At 41.1% G+C, this 15,715-nt stretch overlaps 1 protein-coding gene across 4 annotated transcripts in view; it reads right to left on the minus strand.

The window, feature by feature from the left end:
• Positions 1-2,554: 2,554 nt before the first annotated feature.
• wizb (WIZ zinc finger b) overlaps positions 2,555-15,715 on the minus strand; it is a 45,769-nt gene continuing 32,608 nt past the window's right edge. For all 4 annotated transcript variants that reach the window (XM_061748123.1, XM_061748122.1, XM_061748121.1 and 1 more), the window contains 3 exons: positions 12,438-12,750; positions 8,820-8,985; positions 2,555-7,525 (listed from right to left, as the gene is read on the minus strand). In XM_061748123.1, the coding sequence (XP_061604107.1) occupies positions 7,186-7,525; positions 8,820-8,985; positions 12,438-12,750 (819 nt within the window). In that variant the 3' untranslated portion in view covers positions 2,555-7,185. The remainder of the gene's footprint in view (positions 7,526-8,819; positions 8,986-12,437; positions 12,751-15,715) is intronic.

Consider the following 15,715-nt stretch of genomic DNA (forward strand, 5'->3'; position numbering starts at 1 on the left):
AGTAAGGTCTGTAAAAAAGTAAATTGCCTGACTTGCAGGCAATGGGGTGACTTATTTAGTCACATTGGGATTGTAATCATCACAGTCAAGAAATTGTGTAGTTCTAATAATGACCGTCTTGGTCCTGATAAGAGATCTTCCTATGAATTACAGAATCTTCAATCTTGGGCTTGCTTTCATACTTGGTCTGATTGATCTTCTGTTAGTATACAATGTTGATATGCATTTAACAGTCACTAACTACAGGCCACAACATTACAATACTACTGCACAATCTTATGACATCCAATGCAATACTGTGAGAGAGATGTGAATTAAAAAAAAATATTATGGGAGCTGTGGTATGCAGTGGTATATAACACAGATAATGTAATAGTGTAATTTCATGGCCGTGAGAGTCGTGACCTTGCAGAGGCATTATATGCGCAGGACTTGACTTGTTTATGCATTAGGTTTTATGACCGTTTACTCAGGCTCTACCAATACCAGCAGACTTAAATGAGTCTTCACTTTTCCCCCTGTGAGAGTTCACATTAAGTGGTTTCACAGAGATGTTTACTTAAGAGAACAAAATCAGCATTCCTTCATGGTTGCAGAAGGTGAAAAGACTTATTTTGGCAGTCTTACATTGGATGATATTTCTTTTTGAGCCCAAAGCATAACTCTTTGCTACTTGTGTTCCCAAAGGTGTTTGCATGGGTAGACAGTGAAACATTTGCAGCTGCAGCTAAAGCAGCATGGTTCCACTGTCCCCTCTTTTTAAAGTCCAAAATAAACATCCAACTTTGACGGTCTTCTTTTCATCAAACTATAAACATCCATGTGGTACTTGTATACCAACAAGGGCAACCACAATTAAAAAATGACAATGACGTTACATTGAAATATCATATGTTGTCTTTTTAGTGTCAGTGTAAGTTTGCCTATGCACAGACAGTATATAGTCCGGGCAGAACCATCAGTATTATAGACCACTAAAATGAGTGACCCAGGGTTACAAGCCAGTGTAATAATCAATAGATTGAGATGGATCCCTTGAAAAAAAATATTTAAAAAAATCACATCGCTTCAAATGGTTCCTTTAATAACAAAACAACGATTTGCATTCCACTGGTTGACCTGGCCACATCTCTAAGGAGCACTGCTTGAATGCATCAGTGAGAGGGCAGAAAGTACAAGCGAAACAATATGGGCAAGCAATTTGGGCCTAGAGTGACTTTCTTTTCCAGGAACGATCAAAGCCAAACAGAAAATCCCCTTTCAAATGTATTTTGACAGAAATAAATCATTATATGGATACAACAAATCAATAAAGCCCTGGAGAAATTCATAAATGTTTCTGTTAATGTTTGGGTCGTCAAACATGCATTTGTGCACAGCTCCTCTCAGAGAGCTTCAATCATTGATGAGAGCGTAATTGTTTTTCTGAAGACAGAAGCTCAAAAAGAATTGATCTCACAGTGGCATTGCAAGTCTTTGGATAAAGGCAGCTGATGTCATTAAGTATGAGGTAAGGTCATAAAGGTCTGTCTGTCTGTCAGGCAGGTTTGTCTCCTCACTGAGCCATTGAGTAAATAGCTTTAAACGATACCCTCAAAGCACAGACGATCAATATTCTTTGAAATAACAGTGCATCACATTATGGTGTGTGTGTTGCATCATTTCCACTTATGAACAAAGCTACTGCGTGCCCTCAGTTCTAATGAGTTTTTTAGGGTCTTTCAAATAATAGGTTTGGTTGACCAACATCGCAGTGATCAATAGGCGTTTTCAGTCTCAGAACCAAACAGTCGGATATGGATTGTGACAACCTGAAGACCAAAGCTATTGCTACTCGAACAGATTCAAAAATGAAATGTAAAAATAACTGCAGAAATGTTATTTGACATCTAAAGTGTTTGCTTCTATCTTAGCTTAGCAACATTAAACAATTCTCAAAATAAGGCCATGGATGGGGAATCTGTTGCTGGCATCGTTAATGCTCCCTGGTTCATGTTCCTCCTTGTTACTGCTATCCTTGTGTTTTTCCACCTTATAAGACAAGATCACAATTAATCAAGAACTCAGCCCCACTGACTTTACCTCTCTCTAGTTATGCCTTTTTTTTTTACATTGTGTCCTCAGAGGTTGAAAAAAAGTAACAAGCCTATTTTGACAGGAGTAGAAGGTACAGATATGTTTTTAGATGTAAGGAAGTAAAAGTAAAACGCAGGCATAAAAATAAATACTCAAGTACAGATACCTGAATTTATAGTAAAGTAACAATGTATTTGTACTTTGTTACTTCCCAGTCCCACCACTGAATCGCCTCCATACTCTTGACAATATGTTGGGAAAGAGCAAACCTTCTGGCAATATGCGCATAAAGATGTTCCTTTATGGAGGACCTGCACTATCTGAGCGATTTCTGCAGAATTTTAACGTAACATTTCCCTGCTGCACGCCAGTCAAGCCAAGTCAAAGGATTTCTGAATTTATAATACCAATGAAGCAAAGACAATATTTTGTCGCCCCCTAGTGTACACAGAAAGCACCCAAAAATGGAAGTCAAAAATTCATTGTCTGAAACGGAAATCACATTTATTGTTTTGTTCTGGAGTTGATTCACCTAAAACTGTACAGTACAGTTGTTTTCTCCCTCAAAAATCTTTTTTATCTTCTGCTGTCACTGTTATCTCTTTTGTCTGTTTGTACACACATCTTTTTTGTTTTTTAAAGGGGAACACTAAGGCTCACACAGTGACGCAGAGTGCAAAGTAGTCCCATTTAAAAGCTTCTGTGGTTGCATTGATCCACGGTAAAATAAAAATAAAAAGTTTTCCTCACCTTCAATCACACAGCGACATTCTGACCAGCACCAACAGTTGCTGCGACTAACAGATTAAAAATTTAGAAATGTTCTAAGATTCACTTTGCAGGACTGCAAGTACAGAAAATGCACAGGGAAAGAATATACATAGAACTAGAGGCTGAAATTAAATCACAATGAAGGAAGTAAGATCACTTCTTTTTTCAACTACTTGGCTAACATAGGGAACAAAAACAAACGCAACACTTTTGTTTTTGCTCTCTTTTTTCATGAGCTGATCTCAAAAGATTTTAAGAGTTCAGCTCATGAAAAATGGGAGAAAAAAACAAGTGTTCGTTTAAATTTTTGTTCAGCAAAAAACTGCTAAGAGCTCTACTAGTGTCAACAACTTCTTAAGTACATGGAGTTATATAGTGTGTATCTATATTCCATACACAGGGAAGGGGATCGTTTGAAGCAAACAGTCCTGTTTAACATGGGCAACACTGGAACGAACTTTAAAAGTTTCAGCCTACTTATGTTTATGCTTCAGTTTTGCATTGATATAAGCACACTGAAGCAACTTTGAAGGACTACAGCCCAAAGTTGGACGAATTTCTGTTTGGACTGTGAGCTGAGAGTTCTCCAGAGCTCTGGCTTGGAATGAAGTTTGGTTTATGTTCATGTTTGAACTGGAATCGTCTCCTGTTAACATGAATCCCATGGTGTCTCACTAGGAGGCTGCGTCCTTCAAACGAAGAAGCCGGTAGGCTGCATGTAAGTCGGATGCGGGTCACCGCTGTTCAGTCCATTATTCGGTGAGGAGCCTCGTGGAACTCTAATACTTCTTCCGTCTTCAGGTCTAATGCAAACACCTTTTACAGAGGCAAGACAAGGAAGTAAACAGACTCTTTGGCACAACCAAAACGCCAATGTATATACTGTACGTCCTGATCACACGACATACAATCAGGAGGCCACATAAGTCACAAAGATGTCCGATCAAGCAGTTTTACTTCTGTAATTTTTTCATTAAAAACAAAAGCTAATTTTTAATGTTCACCAACTGGCCACAGCATTGTAACCAGCCGCACGATCTAAAGAGAGCCAATAAAGGAGGTGTATCAAATATGCTGACTTAAAAAAAAACAACACTTTAGATTGACACCATCAGAATGGTTTTAGGTCAACTATATATATATATATACATACACACACACACACAGTGGGGCAAAACAGTATTTAGTCAGCCACCAAATGTGCAAGTTCTCCCACTGAAAAAGATGAGAGAGGCCTGTAATAGTCATCATAGGTATAACTCTATAAATCTAGAAAATCACATTGTCTGATTTTTTTAGAGAATTTATTAGCAAATTACGGTGGAAAAGTATTTGGTCAATAACAAAAGTACATCTCAATACTTTGTTATATACCCTTTGTTGGCAATGACAGAGGTCAAATGTTTTCTGTAAGTCTTCACAAGGTTTTCACACACTGTTGTTGGCATTTTGGCCCATTCCTCCATGCAGGTCTCCTCTAGAGCAGTGATGTTTTGGGGCTGTTGCTGGGCAACACTGACTTTCAACTCACTCCAAAGATTTTCTATGGGGTTGAGATCTGGAGACTGGCTAGGCCACTCCAGGACCTTGAAATGCTTCTTACGAAGGCACTCCTTCATTACCCGGGCGGTTTGTTTGGGATCATTGTCATGCTGAAAGACCGAGCCATGTTTCATCTTCAATGCCCTTGCTGATGGAAGGAGGTTTTCACTCAAAATCTCACGATACACGGCCCCATTCATTCTTTCCTTTACACGGATCAGTCATCCTGGTCCCTTTGCAGAAAAACAGCCCCATAGCACGATGTTTCCACCCCCATGCTTCACAGAAGGTATGGCGTTCTTTGGATGCAACTCAGCATTATTTCTCCACCAAACACGACATGTTGAGTTTTTACCAAAAAGTTGTATTTTGGTTTCATCTGACCATATGACATTCTCTCAATCCTCTTCTGGATCATCCAAATGGTCTCTAACAAACTTCAGACGGCCCTGGACAGGTACTGGCTTAAGCAGGGGGACACGTCTGGCACTGCAGGATTTGAGTCCCTGGCGGCGTACTGTGTTACTGATGGTAGCCTTTGTTACTTTGGTCCCAGCTCTCTGGAGGTCATTTACTAGGTCCCCCTGTGTGGTTCTGGGATTTTTGCTCACCGTTCTTGTGATCATTATGACCCCACGGGTTGAGACCTTGCGTGGAGCCCCAGATCGAGGGAGATTATCAGTGGTCTTGTATCTCTTCCATTTTCTAATAATTGCTCCCACAGTTGATTTCTTCACACCAAGCTGGTTATCTATTGCAGATTCAGTTTTCCCAGCCTGGTGCAGGTCTACAATTTTGTTTCTGGTGTCCTTTGACAGCTCTTTGGTCTTGGCCATAGTGGAGTTCGGAGTCTGACTGTTTAAGGTTGTTGACAGGTGTCTTTTATACTGATAACGAGTTCAAACAGGTGCCATTAATACAGGTAATGAGTGAAGGACAGCGGAGCCTCTTAAAGAAGAAGTTACAGGTCTGTGACAGCCAGAAATCTTGCTTGTTTGTAGGTGACCAAATACTTATTTTCTACCATAATTTGCTCATAAATTCTTTAAAAATCAGACAATGTGATTTTCTGGATTTTTTTTTAAATTATTTTGTCTCTCATAGATGACGTATACCTATGATGGAAATTACAGGCCTCTCTCATCTTTTTCAATGGGAGAACTTGCACAATTGGTGGCTGACTAAATACTTTTTGGCCCCACTGTGTGTGTTTATATATATATATTCATTCATCTTCCGTACCGCATATGTGTGTGTGTGTGTGTGTGTATATATATATATATATATATATATACACACATATATATATATATGCACACACACACACACATTATTGCCACCGTAGTTTGCTGTTATTAACAACTGTACTGCATCATACTGAGAGCTGTCCCTAATATTCGGGCTATCTTGGTTAGCTACAGTAAATGAAATTCAAAATATTAGACACAGCTCAACAGCAAATGTAGTTTGACAACACTTCAATCTACAACTACATTAATACAAATTATGGTATGTCATTCAAAATAGAGCATTATTACAATTAGGCTACAATAAGGCTTTTGTCTTTTTGTCTTGGATCTCAGTAGATTGTGCAGGTGTACTGTACCTAACATTGTGGCTGGTCAGTGTATGAATACACACACAAGCACGCGCACACACGCGCGCACGCACACGCACACACGCACACACACACACACACACACACACACACACACACACTGCACTCGTGTAAATGTGTACAGTTTACCAAACAATCTAAAATTCTACTTAAGCTTTTACAATGAGCTAGCTTGCCACATTCAGGCGCATAATAAATAAATAATTATTTGGGTTATATTAAAAAAGGCAAGAAGAAGACGGTAACACTGTGAATGAAGGGTTAACTTTAAAAATGTGTAACCAATATGTAATGGATTGTTTTTTATAAGGCCCCCAAATCTATAGGGGCATAATGACAAAAATCTGCACAGCAGCAGTGGAATATCAGTGGTTTAACATGGGACATATTTTTGAGTAATAAATTTGTGTATATAAAAAAAAGGTATGGACAAGTGCTTTATGCTACATTCAAGCAAAATCTATATTTTGGGGTCCGTATTATATTGAGTTGATTTCCCTTTTTGGGTGTGCTTCCACTTCTTGCTCCTTTAAACAAAGATACATTATTCACAATTTCACCCGATCAAATTATTTTCATAAGTGCTCAGTGTCAATGTCAAAAGTGCCATGTATGTTTTAACACTAAGTGTTAAGGTGTGTTTAAAGTCTCCATTGCAAGACTCACTGGATTAAGAAATCTCTCTCTAGTTTCAGTCAGGATCTTTGAGTGAGACCAGTGCTGCCAGCACGCTCTCTGTAAGAGTGTGCTGGTAGAAATGGTTCTGACCATCCAGGTGGCACAAAGTGTATAAGAATAAGAGAGCCGGAGCGTGATAAGAGGTGCATTAAACTCTTAAGCCACCCGATAAATGGGTGCTGGGGTACAGCAATGGTCCACGTCAACACCTGGACATTCGATATAAACAAGGCATAACAGTAGTTCATCTCGCCGTACAACCTTGGCTGCAAATCGCCCTTAAGCCAGGAGAGTTTCGTTCCCATGGTAACAAGACTTTGTAACAGTCTAAAAAGCTGCTTCAAAAGGTGCTCGTGGCTCAGAGGGCTCTTTGGCCTTCACCAAATGTTGAAGGAGAGTGTTCCCTCCAAAGGAAACAGACAGATGGACTAAAATAAACTAAAAAGGCAGGAAAATAATAAAAGAAGAGGGGAGGGGGAGCAAGGTAGTGAGAGATGAGCTTACACGACCTGGGCAGGGAGGGGAATGGGAGCTGGGGTGAGCAATTCCTCTGAGATCTTGACTATCTCAGTGATACTAGGAGCAAGTTCTGCTGGAGGCTCAGGTGAGTGGCTGTTGGCAGCGAGGGAGCAAGTCATGGTGGGGGTGAGGGAGGTCGTTGAGGAGGTGCTGGCGGCGGAGGCCTGGTGGACTGGGGCCGGATCATCGGCCGCAACTTCAGCACAGGCTGCTTTGGATTCAACAGGCTTGCTGTAGTTCATCTTGAGAATGTGTTGCTGGAGGTGCCTGATCCAGTCCTCTTGCACCGAGAGCGGACCGTGGAACTCCACCTCGCAGAATCTGAGAGAGCAAAAGGATTTAGGTGACCTGGGATAATAACACCTACAAAACAAACTAAGGATGCTCCATTTAGGACATGTTCACACTAATGGTTTGGTTATCTGGTCTGAACCAAAGCAGAAAAATGTTACATCACAAATGCTGGTTCACTAGCGTTCACACTGATGCTTTTAACATTGGACCAGGAAGAAGCAAGACTCACAAACCAATTGGATAGCCTTTGTGACGCGCAACAACACCCAAACACCCATTCTATTTTTTTTTCATTTGTTATGATGTCATAATCAGCTTCTAAAATAAATTTTAATCGAAAAATCACCAGGAGTAGCATTGCTGCACACACAGATTGAGATATGTTGCAAGGTAGTTTTGACATTTGTAAATACAGTGAAGCCCCGAATGTTCGAGGTTCAGTATTTGCGAATTCGCCTATTTACTGATTTATTTTTTGGGGGGCCTGTTCTCCATTATTCACTGAAAAAAATAAATAATAATAATCACCTATTTGCTGTTTTTGTGCTTAGGCCATCTGGTGGTAGCTTTGCACCAAAGAAACATTTTGAAATGAGCTGAAGCGCTTCTTTCGGGCAAAGCAGTCTTTTGCTGCCATCTTATGGCATCTATAGGCAATTACAAACCCTTACACTTTAATATAAACACTGGTCTGTCTGTGTCTTTGGACAATTTAGCATTCACACTTTGCTTGACCTGATCTGAACCAGCACCATGGTGAAGTCATGGTTAGCAAATTTGCTCCAAAGTCGTGTGGTTGTGGGTTTGCATCTCGGCTCAGGCCTCCTATGTAGAGTTTGAATGTATTCTCCCCTGGCTTGCATGAGTTTTCTTTTAGATTAAATGAAGACTATAATTTGCCCAAATACCTTTCACATTCACGAAAGGTATTTGTGTCGTATGTGCCCTGCGATTGACTGATGACCATGTCAGTCTGTACACTGACTCTCACATTAAGTCAGCTGGGAAAGTCTCCAGCTCACCCGTGACCCTAATGAGGACAGGAAAGGGAAAAAAAAGAAACTGAATGGATAGACAGTATGAACTACACCAATTTGTTTACAATTTGACAAGAGACCTTTTTTTTGTGTTCACATATATGCACTTGATCAAACAAACCACACTATCGGAGTAACTGCACGAGAGCTTGTTTAAATTGGGGGGAAAACTGGCAACTGTCTACCTATTTAGAGCAGGAGGCATGCGATAACTCTCATTCCCAACAAATAACGACTTTTAGAGCCTCGGTGATAAGATTCTCCAACTGGGACTTGTCACTCACCGGCACTTCAGGGTGTAGAACTTGCCCACCAGCTTAACCAGGGGGTAGGCGGGTGGCTTTGGCACTAAAGCAGGGACTGTGCTTGTGCGTAGGGGCTTTGGGGGGCCACTGTCCCTCTCAGTTCCCTCGACGCTGGATGGGTGCTTCAGGGGCCGACGCTCAAAACCTTTGAGGAGTGGACACTTATTAATAACACTTATTTTTAAAAACATTATATCATTATGACATACTGTAGTTGCAGCTGTCTTTCTGATACCATAAGAGTACTTTTAAATCATTATTGCATATTTTATTTAGTTATTGTTGTACAGTAGACAATGGAGTATCACTACAGGTTCACAAGATGGCATCAAATGAATATGCCTTGGCAGAGGTAATAACGATGGGAGCCATCCAGTATTTCGTGACCTTTCTTTTTGGTATGTGACTGTACAAGAAGAGCTTTGTTTAACAAAAATAAAACGTGCTAGGTTTTCTTCCAATTGTCACACAGAGTGGCCTGAGGTGTATCTAGCTCCACCGTTATGGTACCAAACTACTCAAGATGACGGGTGCAAAAAGTGGTAAAGGTGACAAAAGTGGCACATTATTTTGGTTCCCTTTACAACTTATGCCAATGGAAAAAATAAAAATTCTGCTTTCCCAGAATGGGGTTGAAAAAATATATAATTTTGCATTGAGTGAGCAACAGTAGCCTGATTTTCAGTGGAAATTTAGTTTATGAATTTTGCAAATATAATTGTATACTTGCATGTGAATAAGAATGAATGAGGATTAGTTTCAGGTCATTTGCAGTATACAAAGTGTATCATATGCAAATAATAATGGCCGTTGCCTTTGACAAGTAAATATGCAAACAGCATTTTCTTGAATGCCTTTAACTCGTTTTTACCAATAAGAAAAATGAAATTTCAAATAAAACAAACATCACAATGACAATAGTACTACAGTATTTATATTTTCCATGTTTCAATATTAAGGAGGGATGCAGTGTGCATGCAGGTGGGTGTGGCTTCAAAGGGATTCTGAGACTGAAGGAGAAAGTCAACTGTTTTAACCAAGTTTATGATTTAAGATGTTTTTCTGTAATCCTGTCATGTTGATTCTGATTCTGAAATTTAGCAGACATTAAAATTAATTCTCATATATCCCTGTTAATGGCTAAGGATCTGGTATCTTTACTTCCTGTAGCCTTGACAAGCATAAAGATACATTTGATTTATTGTGAAGGTGTATTCATATCCTTTTCCCCACAACTACAACACACAGCTAACCCCAGGTAACTTTTAAAGCAAACACTGGTACTGTGTTGGTAATCTTATCTGCCATCTATTAATGTCCTTCGCGTAAGTCAAAAAGCAATGACTCATAATGCAGACAAACATAGTTGACATAACTATTGTTCATTCATGCTAGTGTTTGGATAAAACACTTAAGGGGTAATTAGAAGTAGCATTTGATTAATATTTCGGGACTACGATTGTTTTATTATAATATTATTATTACTCTGAAATACAGATTCCTTTATAGTGTTTTTGTTGTTGTTTTTACAAACATGAGAAGGCCAAAATGTAGCAGACACCTGCCACTTCTGTTAACAAAATTCTTGCAATAGATCTTATCAGATTGCGTAGGTTTATCCAACAATGCTGGTGAAAGAATCTTGCATGAAATGGTGTGTAGAAAAACAGAAAAAAAAACGTTTACACTGCTGGCTAAACACTTTTTCCTGGTCCCTGTTCTATATAAACAACACAAACATGGAATAGGGAGAGCATGTTGTGCCGACAATATTCTGTCCTCAGAAGCAGTATCTGAGCCACACAGAGGGAATGTAAAAGTGAATGCTTGAATGGCGGGATAGGTGTGTGAAGTTTCACACACAACACTCAATTCATCCGCAAGGTCTCTGGAGACTTAAAGATGCCTAGTTTAAGACTTCTTAAGACCACCTGTGTCAAACTCACAGTCACTAAATATGACCACCAGGAGTAGGCAATATGGGCTCAATATTATACCACAATTGTGTCGTCGGGTTCTGTTTGTGTATTTTCCGTCAGTTGGTTCCTCCCTGTGTTTTTTCTTGTTTCCTTTAGGTGGCGCACTCAGCTGGGTGGTGTGAGCAAGGAGGTGCGGACCTGAGAGCTATTGGTAATCAGCTCACAGTTCTGAACTCTGCACCCACATCAGGAAGATGCCAGATTGTTCTTTTTGTTCCTTTGTTCTTGCCATTTGCTGTGCTCCATGCTATCTTGTGCTCCCATTGACGTTTCCTGTTAGTTGGATGTTTTTTTTGTGCTCCTTGTTTTTCACTGTAAATTCTGGCATTTTTTAATCATTAATCTATAATTGTAATTGTTAATAAATTATGGTTTCATTATTTCTTATTTATATGTATTTACTGCGTCAACCTTGTAAAGCAGTTGCAGCCTGAATCAAAGAGGATGAGATCTCATTGTGCCATCATCAAAAATATCTGTCTTTGGATTAATTAGCATTTACCGATTCTGCTTTCAACTGTATTAAAGAAAGCAAGTCTATTAAATCAGATTCATCAGATCTCAAAAGTCAAAATCAAAACTCGATCACCACTCTATTTTACAAACAAACAATTAACATTACTGACCGATTGGATCGGATAGTTTATGCATGGACAATAGTACGGTATATATTTATTATACTAATGTACTTTTAAACTTATATGGCCCTGTACTCAGGTGACATATGAACTAATTTCTGGATCCGGACTGTGTTCTGTGTTGCTGTATTATTTTTAATACAGAATCTTATTAATTTGCCTATTTTGCTGTTCAAAGTTGGTTACTCTCCACTATAATGCGGTTCCAGCCAGACCTACAGTATGTGACAAGTGTATTATATCCCTCAGTCACTTTATTTCAGTGTTTTGTGACTACATGTGACTGTAGCATAGCAATTAGCATGGCTTTTCCATCTTTCTCCTGTTAATTACTCCTCGTGATAACGACGCTTGTCACAAGTGTAGCTTATTTGCTGCCGTGGAGGGGATGATAAGTGACTTATGCTGCGTTGACAGCGAACGCGAAGCAAGCTTTTGCCTCCTTTGGCTCGGCATCGTATTTCGCCACGTTAGCTAGCCATAGGCAGCTGTAGCTCGTCTGTAGCTGGGGCAGTGAGAAATAGTGTGCACCAAGCATTTCTCCTGTAGTATCATAACATCGCAAAGCAAGGAGGTTGGGCGACTGTTTAATGTGGACGTGCCTTTTTAAAAAAACAAACAATATAGTGTACACAACCACGCGAGCATCTTTTTTCAGTAGTTTTCTTTCTCTGACAAGTCGGCTGAAAATGCACAATGCTGTTTTCGGTCACCGAAATTTGGGTGTATCCACAGTTCAAAGCAATGTTTCTGTCTTGACAATTATTTTATGTCGCCCTAGAGGCTGGCTCTGATGTTATCACAAATCTAATTATCTGAGTGAAGGATGCTGTTTTGCTGTATACAGTAAAAGTGCATGGACTTGCAGCAAAATCCCACCTTCACTGGGTTTTGTGGAAAAGGCAAAGGTGGATATTTGGAGCTAGGCAACAATCTAGGCTATCAAACACGCACTCAAAATGAACCAAAATTTCCTGTACCTCTTGGCAGACGAACATTGAGTTCACTGCGAGCCACCTGTGCTTGAACTGGGAGGCTACTGACAAGCTGCGAGGGGCTGGGACTGCTGCTGTTAGGCCTGATGTGAGGGCCCCGAGGGTTAGGACCTGCTTCATCCTGTGAAGCCTTGACGGAGCGCTGGCTTAGATCACGGCTCAGCGGGCGCACCAGGTTCACCGCCAAAGCAGAAGACCATTGGGAGAAGGATGAAGATGATGAAGAGGAGGCCTTTTGTGAGGAGAAGGGGAAGCTATGATCTGAATCTGTCGATGCAGGGAGAGGTGAGCTGCTCTTCTGCAAGACGAGAGGAAGAAAGTTATCTAATCAGCAGTTTATGGACGTTATACATTGAACAACTTGGGGGGGGGAAACAAAAATAACCAACAACAATCCAGTATACAGTGAAAACCCACTATACATCTATCCATCCATTTTCAACACCGCTTATCCTGGTTAGGGTCGCGGGGCGCCGGAGCCTATCCCAGCGGACTTCGGGCAAAAGGCGGACTACACCCTGAACTGGTCGCCAGTCAGTCGCAGGGCACATATAGACAGGAACAACCATTCGTACTCACATTCACACCGTCACTGAGTGGTAACTGAACCCACGCTGCCCGCACCAAAGTCAGGCGAGTGTACCACGACACCATCAGTGACTCCCCACTATACAGTATATGCTACATCACTGATTTTTTTAAGCGACTATTTATATGAGAGCGGCACGGTAGACGACTGGTTAGAGCGTCAGCCTCACAGTTCTGAGGACCTGGGTTCAATCCCCGGCCCTGCCTGTGTGGAGTTTGCATGTTCTCCCTGTGCCTGCATGGGTTTTCTCCAGGCACTCCGGTTTCCTCCCACATCCCAAAAACATGCATTAATTGGAAACTCTAAATTGCCCGTAGGTGTGAATGTGAGTGCGCATGGTTGTTTGTTTGTATGTGCCCTGCAATTGGCTGGCAACCAGTTCAGGGTGTACCCCACCTCCTGCCCGATGACAGCTGGGATAGGCTCCAGCACGCCTGCGACCCTAGTGAGGAGAAGCGGCTCAGAAAATGGATGGATGGATGGATGGATGTTTATATGAGTTTTTTACAATATAAAGGCAAGTCCGAATTTAGAGTTGTTGTGCTTTGACATGCAGGGAAGCACTGAGGTCTACTGGATGAGATGAGGCATAATTAACAGCAACAGAAGAGGCAGAAAGATCCCCCAACTCTCAGGTCTAGTAATAGTCATTCTCAAAGAGCAGAGAAAATACCGGTATATGCCTCAGAGTGTTGTTGTATGCTCTGTTGGTATTGTATGTGGTGCTACAACCATCAATCCAATTTCAACACCGCTTATCCTGGTTAGGGTCGTGGGGCGCTGGAGCCTACCCCAGCTGACTTTGGGCGAAAGGCGGACTGCACCCTGAACAGGTCGCCAGTCAGTTGCAGGGCACATATAGACACAGACAATCATCCGCACTCACATTCACACCGTCACTGAGTGAGAACTGAACCCACGCTGCCCGCACCAAAGTCAGGCGAGTCTACCACTACACCATCAGTGACCGTTGCTAGACCGTGTGTGTTAAAGTTGCAGTTCTTCAAAGGCTTACAATTGTAACTATGCTAATTTCAAGTAGCCCATCGATAGCATTTAGCATATTTGTCAGCATTAAGATAGCAGACTTGTTAGATCGAATTATCTGTAGATGGTTTGGTTGAACATTTTGGTGTTTAAATATACAATGATTAAGTCACTTTTGTTTTATGCATCAGTTTTAGAGTAAACTTTAACTGGGAGTGACAAAGCTTGAAACTTTGACTCTTATTTGAATTAGCTACTTTGTAAGGGAGAGTGAAAACAAGTGCTTCTGTCATGAACGAAACAGAGGATATGACCCAAAAATGCACAACTCCAAAACAAATGGACAGTTTCAAAAAGAGAGGTTTAATATACGGGCAGAGGTCGGTACAGAGGCAGGCAATCCAAAAAAGGCAACAGTATCCAAAAATGTGAGGCAAAAAGGCAAGGTCGATAATCGGAACAGGGTCTAGTCTTACTGTGAGTCGATGACATGGAATCAAGGAATGCTGGAACGCGACGACAAGGTACAACGAACTGGCGACGAGAAAGAATGAGACACGAGGTTAAATGCAAGGTGTAATTAGGGTGAACGAGGCACAGGTGGTGAAGATGCTCTCAGGAGCAGGTGTGTATGAAACAAGGGGAAGACAAAAACCGGAACCACACCCATGACAGCTACGGAATTCTTTAAAAAGCGTGTTTTATTAAGTCTAAAATTGTGGGTGGGTCTAGACATAACTTATCCCCTGCAATAACTGTGGGTCACTGTAGTTCAGTTCTCCACAGTAAGCATTGCACAGTACTTGTATAACAATAACAATAGTAGCTGAATCACTTGAGTGAATACTGTGACATCAACAGCTCAGTAAAGTGTAAACCACCAACAAATTTAACAGTATATGCAAATGTACACAACAAAATATACAATGGCCAACAATGGGGAATATCCTGCATCGCTTCTTTTTTCTTCTTGGTATGTGGAATGGTTATTACAGTATCTATAGACAAGAGACTTTGTTCCAGAGAATGCACATTTACTTTTTTTTCTAATTACATTCCAGTTCTTCTAATTACATTCCTTGACTACTCAAAGCACGTACTACAGTTGTTCCTGCCCGACATTTTGGTGTTGCGGTGTTTTATTATTAGAACTGCAATTTTTTTTAGTTACATTTGGAAATGAAATTGCATTAGTACATTGAGTAAATACAGTAAGTATCTTAGTGAATTGAACCAAACCCTGCATGGTGGAAAACAAGGAGAGGGCACTGGAATTCTATTTGTCATATGAATGTCAACAACAGTGACTTTTGACTAGCATACAGTCTTGTTTTTGAAAAAAGAGGTATTGGACAGGTGGCACGGTGGCCGACTGGTTAGAGCGTCAGCCTCACAGTTCTGAGGTGCGGGGTTCAATCCCCGTCCCCGCCTGTGTGGAGTTTGCATGTTCTCCCCGTGCCTGCGTGGGTTTTCTCCGGGCACTCCGGTTTCCTCCCACATCCCAAAAACATGCATTAATTGGAGACTCTAAATTGCCCGTAGGCATGACTGTGAGTGCGAATGGTTGTTTGTTTCGATGTGCCCTGCGATTGGCTGGCAACCAGTTCAGGGTGTACCCCGCCTCCTGCCCGATGACAGCTGGGATAGGCTCCAGCACGCCCGCGACCCTAGTGAGGAGAAGCGGCTC

The sequence above is a fragment of the Phyllopteryx taeniolatus genome, chromosome 16, assembly GCF_024500385.1.
Source record: "Phyllopteryx taeniolatus isolate TA_2022b chromosome 16, UOR_Ptae_1.2, whole genome shotgun sequence".
Taxonomy (NCBI): Eukaryota; Metazoa; Chordata; class Actinopteri; order Syngnathiformes; family Syngnathidae; genus Phyllopteryx; species Phyllopteryx taeniolatus.